We start from the raw sequence: 7,569 nt of genomic DNA, 5'->3' as shown, positions 1-7,569 counted from the left end.
ACTTACTGGCTGGCCGATTTTCCGCTTGGCTGACTGACCGACTGTCTGGCTGGCTGATTTTCTGCCTGGCTGACTGTCTGGTAGGCTGATTTTCTGCCTGACCAACTGACTGTCTGGCTGGCTGATTTTCTGCCTGGCTGACTGTCTGGTAGGCTGATTTTCTGCCTGACCAACTGACTGTCTAGCTGGCTGATTTTCTGCCTGGCTGACTGTCTGGTAGGCTGATTTTCTGCCTGACCAACTGACTGTCTAGCTGGCTGATTTTCTGCCTGGCTGACTGTCTGGTAGGCTGATTTTCTGCCTGACCAACTGACTGTCTGGCTGGCTGATTTTCTGCCTGGCTGACTGTCTGGTAGGCTGATTTTCTGCCTGACCAACTGACTGTCTAGCTGGCTGATTATCTGCCTGGCTGACTGTCTGGTAGGCTGATTTTCTGCCTGACCAACTGACTGTCTGGCTGGCTGATTTTCTGCCTGGCTGACTGTCTGGTAGGCTGATTTTCTGCCTGACCAACTGACTGTCTAGCTGGCTGATTTTCTGCCTGGCTGACTGTCTGGTAGGCTGATTTTCTGCCTGACCAACTGACTGTCTGGCTGGCTGATTTTCTGCCTGGCTGACTGTCTGGTAGGCTGATTTTCTGCCTGACCAACTGACTGTCTAGCTGGCTGATTTTCTGCCTGGCTGACTGTCTGGTAGGCTGATTTTCTGCCTGACCAACTGACTGTCTGGCTGGCTGATTTTCTGCCTGGCTGACTGTCTGGTAGGCTGATTTTCTGCCTGACCAACTGACTGTCTGGCTGGCTGATTTTCTGCCTGGCTGACTGTCTGGTAGGCTGATTTTCTGCCTGACCAACTGACTGTCTGGCTGGCTGATTTTCTGCCTGGCTGACTGTCTGGTAGGCTGATTTTCTGCCTGACCAACTGACTGTCTGGCTGGCTGATTTTCTGCCTGGCTGACTGTCTGGTAGGCTGATTTTCTGCCTGACCAACTGACTGTCTAGCTGGCTGATTTTCTGCCTGGCTGACTGTCTGGTAGGCTGATTTTCTGCCTGACCAACTGACTGTCTGGCTGGCTGATTTTCTGCCTGGCTGACTGTCTGGTAGGCTGATTTTCTGCCTGACCAACTGACTGTCTAGCTGGCTGATTTTCTGCCTGGCTGACTGTCTGGTAGGCTGATTTTCTGCCTGACCAACTGACTGTCTGGCTGGCTGATTTTCTGCCTGGCTGACTGTCTGGTAGGCTGATTTTCTGCCTGACCAACTGACTGTCTGGCTGGCTGATTTTCTGCCTGGCTGACTGTCTGGTAGGCTGATTTTCTGCCTGACCAACTGACTGTCTAGCTGGCTGATTTTCTGCCTGGCTGACTGTCTGGTAGGCTGATTTTCTGCCTGACCAACTGACTGTCTAGCTGGCTGATTTTCTGCCTGGCTGACTGTCTGGTAGGCTGATTTTCTGCCTGACCAACTGACTGTCTGGCTGGCTGATTTTCTGCCTGGCTGACTGTCTGGTAGGCTGATTTTCTGCCTGACCAACTGACTGTCTGGCTGGCTGATTTTCTGCCTGGCTGACTGTCTGGTAGGCTGATTTTCTGCCTGACCAACTGACTGTCTGGCTGGCTGATTTTCTGCCTGGCTGACTGTCTGGTAGGCTGATTTTCTGCCTGACCAACTGACTGTCTAGCTGGCTGATTTTCTGCCTGGCTGACTGTCTGGTAGGCTGATTTTCTGCCTGACCAACTGACTGTCTGGCTGGCTGATTTTCTGCCTGGCTGACTGTCTGGTAGGCTGATTTTCTGCCTGACCAACTGACTGTCTAGCTGGCTGATTTTCTGCCTGGCTGACTGTCTGGTAGGCTGATTTTCTGCCTGACCAACTGACTGTCTGGCTGGCTGATTTTCTGCCTGGCTGACTGTCTGGTAGGCTGATTTTCTGCCTGACCAACTGACTGTCTGGCTGGCTGATTTTCTGCCTGGCTGACTGTCTGGTAGGCTGATTTTCTGCCTGACCAACTGACTGTCTAGCTGGCTGATTTTCTGCCTGGCTGACTGTCTGGTAGGCTGATTTTCTGCCTGACCAACTGACTGTCTAGCTGGCTGATTTTCTGCCTGGCTGACTGTCTGGTAGGCTGATTTTCTGCCTGACCAACTGACTGTCTGGCTGGCTGATTTTCTGCCTGGCTGACTGTCTGGTAGGCTGATTTTCTGCCTGACCAACTGACTGTCTAGCTGGCTGATTATCTGCCTGGCTGACTGTCTGGTAGGCTGATTTTCTGCCTGACCAACTGACTGTCTGGCTGGCTGATTTTCTGCCTGGCTGACTGTCTGGTAGGCTGATTTTCTGCCTGACCAACTGACTGTCTAGCTGGCTGATTTTCTGCCTGGCTGACTGTCTGGTAGGCTGATTTTCTGCCTGACCAACTGACTGTCTGGCTGGCTGATTTTCTGCCTGGCTGACTGTCTGGTAGGCTGATTTTCTGCCTGACCAACTGACTGTCTAGCTGGCTGATTTTCTGCCTGGCTGACTGTCTGGTAGGCTGATTTTCTGCCTGACCAACTGACTGTCTGGCTGGCTGATTTTCTGCCTGGCTGACTGACTGTCTGTCTGTCTGACTGACTGTCTGTCTGTCTGTCTGGTAGATTTTTTGCTTGGCGGACTGAATGGCTGGATTGCTTATTTTCTGCCTGGCTGACTGACTGACTGTCTAGCTGGCTGATTTTCTGCCTGGCGGACTGACTGTCTGTCTATCTGGCAGATTTTCTGCCTGGGTCACTGACTGTCTTGTCTGTCTAGCTGGCTGATTTTCTGCCTGGGTCACTGACTGTCTTGTCTGTCTAGCTGGCTGATTTTCTGCCTGGGTCACTGACTGTCTATCTGGCAGATATTTTGCCTGGCGGACTGACTGGCGGGATTGCTTATTTTCTGCCTGGCTGACTAACTGACTGACTGGCTGGCTGCCTGACTGGTTGACTTTAATGGATAACTATAAACCTTTTCACAAAGATTTCAGCTGGATCGTCACAACGGTTCTTTAGAAATACGATAATATTTAAAACGGACATTGAGAAGCAAATAGAATCCCGAGACTGCGTAAAAGTGAACGCAGTTTGGATAAGCAGTCATTTAAATTATACAATTAAGTTAATGACAAACTTAATAACATTAATTGAGCAATGCCCAAAATGATAATAAAATTAACTGACTAAATCCCAATACCTATTTAAGGTATGACAGCAGCTAGTATATTGTTGTAATAAATTGGTAGCATTTCCAGTTTTAGTATAAATATCAGAAGGGGTTAACTAAAGCTTTAACTATGGGTTCTGGTGGCCTTTTGGTAGCGTCCTTGCCTGCCGATTGCTAGACTGGGGTTCGAGTCCCGCTCAAACTCTGGTCGCTGCAACCTCACCATCCTTGTGAGCTAAGGTGCCTGCATAGGCAATATCTTCGTAGCCACACCTTATTTTTCTCGTGGGTTATTTTCCCTGTTAAAGGCATCTATATCCCCATTAAGGATTCTGTAGCCAAAAAAGAGTGTCTTATAATAACATAAATGGCAATTTTTGGGGGGAAAATGAACTAGAAATTAATAAATTGAAACGTCAAAATATTTTTTCCATGGGATTCATAGTATTAAAAAAAAAAATATTTATCAAGATTGCGTTTTAGCCACACTTAAACCGTAATTTTAATCGAAAATTCTCCTTAAAAATATGCTATTCCCCGCCGAATTTCAGTAAAATACAGACGACCACAATTTTTTACCCTATTTTGTTATTTATCCATCACGGGTTGGTGACCGTAATATCACTCCTTAACGTCAGTATATCCGTTTTTTAAACGGTAAATGCCTGGCAAAATTTATTCCAGGATTTTTTCATTTTTTTACAGCAAATTTTTAACAGTGCAGGCGACATTTAACAGTGTTTTTCTTTCAGTGACTGTTATACGACGTTTAACCCTAAGACATATTCATTTACTGAATACAGAGTCTTTAGAAGATAACGAAATTTAAGTTTCTGTCAGAAAACCTTGTCTGACTATCGAGTTCTGGGAGTTTGTCTGTTTTTAAGATTTTAATGTGTTTAAAGAACACAGATTTATTTTTAGATTTTATCTCTAATTGGTTTTTTATCAATTATATTTAATAATTCAGTTAGTAGAACTTGTATATCATATGTTATAACTATATTTCCTTCCGAATTTCTGCTGGCCAGCTCTTTAAAAGTCGATTTTGACTTATGGGGCTAAATAATTTTCTTTTTTTTTATGATAATAGAAACAATTTTAACTTTTATGTTCAAGGCTATCACTCTATGGATATTTATTGTAAATGCTATTGGCCTGGCATTAAAAAGAAAAAAAAAATCATATAAAATTGAATTGATAAAATTTTTACGAATTCATAATATTTTCTACATCAGTCACCTATATATTGCTGGAATAGCAAAGATAGAAATATATCATAACCAGTACTTAAAACAATAACATTTTTATTGACTTCGGCACTGTAGCTCTCTGCTAGAGAGGAGCAAAGTAACGAAATACAATAGGTATTAAAATGTAATTTTATTAAAGGGGTTCGCTCTTCCTCATTGAAATTCCAATTGTTTATTAACATATAAAATGGCACTTTCTTTACTTGTTTCGGATCGATACAAAATGGCCTCAGGGCGCGTGTATTTGTTCCTATCTTCTTATTTTCTTCACTTCAGAACAGTATATAACAAGTGTTCTGGATTGTAATTTTGTGGAAATGCTTTAATACAGGTCAAATCACCTAACAACCAAGTCACCTAATCTCAAGTACCTAATCTGAGTCGCCTAAAATCCAAAGCCAAGTCACCTAATGTGTAGAGATATACCTACATTGTTCTAATTGGTCACATAGATTTATTTTCACATGTACAGTATGAAAATTGTAAAGAAGTAAAAAGCTAGGTAGCACTAACAAAGCTTACAAAAAAAAAAAAAAAAAACACACAAGGGAACCTAACCTAACTTAACCTAACCAACCTAACCTGACCTAACCAAACCCACCTAACCTAACCTAACTAACCTAACCTGACATAACCAAACCCACCTAACCTAACCTAACCTAACTAACCTAACCTGACATAACCAAACCCACCTAACCTAACCTAACCTAACCAACCTAACCTGACCTAACCAAACCCACCTAACCTAACCTAACTAACCTAACCTAACTAACCTAACCTGACATAACCAAACCCACCTAACCTAACCAACCTAACCTGACCTAACCAAACCCACCTAATCTAACCTAACTAACCTAACCTGACATAACCAAACCCACCTAACCTAACCAACCTAACCTGACCTAACCAAACACACCTAATCTAACCTAACCAACCTAACCTAACCATACAGAAATCAAATGTAAATGAATCTTAAGTGACAAGCCCCGGCAATGTTGGTTTAAAGGCCGCTCATGAATGGCAGAGGCAAGGGACAGTGACATCACCCTATCGAGCAGGACAATGCGCAAGAGACTGATCATATATACTTATGATCAGGGCCCAAGCCCCCTCTCGACCCAATTTAGGACTAAGGAGGACCAGGCTGCTGATAACTCAGCAGATAGACCTATAGGCTCCCCCAAACCCCCCTCCCCACCATCGTTAGCTCACAAGGATGGTGAGGTTGCAGATACAAAAGAAACTAACGAGTTTGAGCGGAACTCGAACCCCAGTCTGGCGTTTACCAGTCAGGGACTAAAACATCGGTCACCACAACCCTAGAAAATTGTTAAAAGTTACATATATCTACATTTATCTACATAAATGTTATTAGGTGAATTTGCTTTAGATATTAGTTGACTTGGTCGTAAGGGGATTTTGACCTGATACCAAATGTTGTAATCTGGGTAAAGGTCATAAGGTCGTTGCTAGTAATTTGCTGAAAACCAAACCGGAAAATTAATTCCTTTGATTCGGTTCCGTTTCATCCAATTTATTTTCAATCTCGTGGCATTATTCTGTTAATTTAGTAAATAGATTACTGACAGAATGAAGTAGACGTACATGCAAAAATGTTTTAATGCTAATAGAATATTCCTGTGGCTTGAAGTTTAAAAAATATTTTAAACCACTAAATCCTAACCATAAAGTTATGATTAAGCAATATTTTGCATAATTATCCATAAATTTTGCTTGCATAATGAAATATGACCCAGAATGTATAAAGGCCATTTCATGATATTTTTTTTTTTTTTTTTTTTTTTTTTTTTTTTTTTTTTTTTATGAACTCTCAAAAAGATGATTAACGTGATAGAATTCAATGTGCGTGAAAAGATTTCGTTGGCATGTTGAATATGAAGGAAATGCAGTAGTGAAGATATTTACGGCTATTCGAAGGTTGATGTAGAATCCAGGTCCTTGCACCTTACTCAACTATACTTGAACTTTGGCTGTAAATGTTCTCCACTATGTTAAAAAAAAAGCCTAATTTTAATCGAAAATTTTCCGTAAAAATATACTGTTCTCAGCCGTATTTCAGTAAAATACAGGCGACCGTAATTTTACACTATTTGGATATTATATTTAGCGGGTTGGTGATTGTAATATAACTCCTTTACTTCAATATATCCGTTTTTAAAACGGTAAATGGTTAGTAGCATTGATTCTAGGATTTTTACCGTTGTTTTTACAACAAAATTTTTAACAGTGCAGCACATTCTCGCCATTCTCAGTATTTGATGAAACAATACATCCAGGGTATTTGAATAAATAACAACACCTGTAGTTAAGCATCATGAATGATGAAGAAATGCATATTCTAAAAGAAAAAATGTGAGCCAATACTGTAGAGTGAAGATGATTGAATTCTTATCTCCTAAACTACATATTTCATTTTATTTGGTATGTTTATACACCCTTTTTTCTATAAGACCCTTTCCAAGTTATTTAACTTGAGTTTTTCTTGTATTTTAGCCATCAATATGCATTCAGGAATCAGTCAGGCAGTTATATGCTATATATTATATCTAACACGCTATATCAAAGATACTGGATGTGAGTTCATATTTATTCAAATTTATTTGTTTGTTTATTTTGGCTTAGATAACAAAGGCTCATATGATAATCCATACAACTCTAGTTACATTGGATGTGTATTTGATCGTACTCGCAGTTTTTCAAATATGCAATAAGCCAGAGTTGATGTTCATGATACTGTTAGTGATTCCTTTAAAAGAATTCTGGAGTGGAACAGAGTGATACAGTTAATGGTGCAAAATTGAACTACAGCAAAACTAAGCCTTCGTTAAGTAACTGATATCGCACTCCTTCACTCACTCCCACTCTCACTCTCTCACGCCCACGCTCCCTTATTACCAACCAACCCTAAATTGCCTTAGAGTCCAAGATTCCGTCTTCCATACAGTTTAAAAAAACATTTCACTTAAAGCTGCAATTAGAATTAGTTATAGTTTGTTGATTTCTTATAAGTACAGAGAGTAGATGGCAATGCATACCACAAGCTTCATATATTTTGTTCTTCCATTATTGAAATATTGTTAATTTTTGGGATTTCAGCAGCCTTTCCGAATAT

General features: G+C 41.2%; 1 protein-coding gene across 1 annotated transcript in view; it reads right to left on the bottom strand.

Moving 5' to 3' along the window:
• Positions 1-657: 657 nt before the first annotated feature.
• LOC137631686 (uro-adherence factor A-like) overlaps positions 658-7,569 on the bottom strand; it is a 27,872-nt gene continuing 20,960 nt past the window's right edge. Inside the window, exons 2-3 of the mRNA XM_068363562.1 lie at positions 1,807-2,337; positions 658-1,657 (exon numbers count right to left, since the gene is read on the bottom strand). Coding sequence (XP_068219663.1) covers positions 658-1,657; positions 1,807-2,337 — 1,531 coding nt within the window. The remainder of the gene's footprint in view (positions 1,658-1,806; positions 2,338-7,569) is intronic.

This window comes from Palaemon carinicauda, chromosome 40 (genome assembly GCF_036898095.1).
Source record: "Palaemon carinicauda isolate YSFRI2023 chromosome 40, ASM3689809v2, whole genome shotgun sequence".
In the NCBI taxonomy this organism is placed as follows: Eukaryota; Metazoa; Arthropoda; class Malacostraca; order Decapoda; family Palaemonidae; genus Palaemon; species Palaemon carinicauda.
The sequence above is the reverse complement of the archived record's forward strand: the minus strand, read 5'-3'. Positions and strand labels throughout refer to the sequence as shown.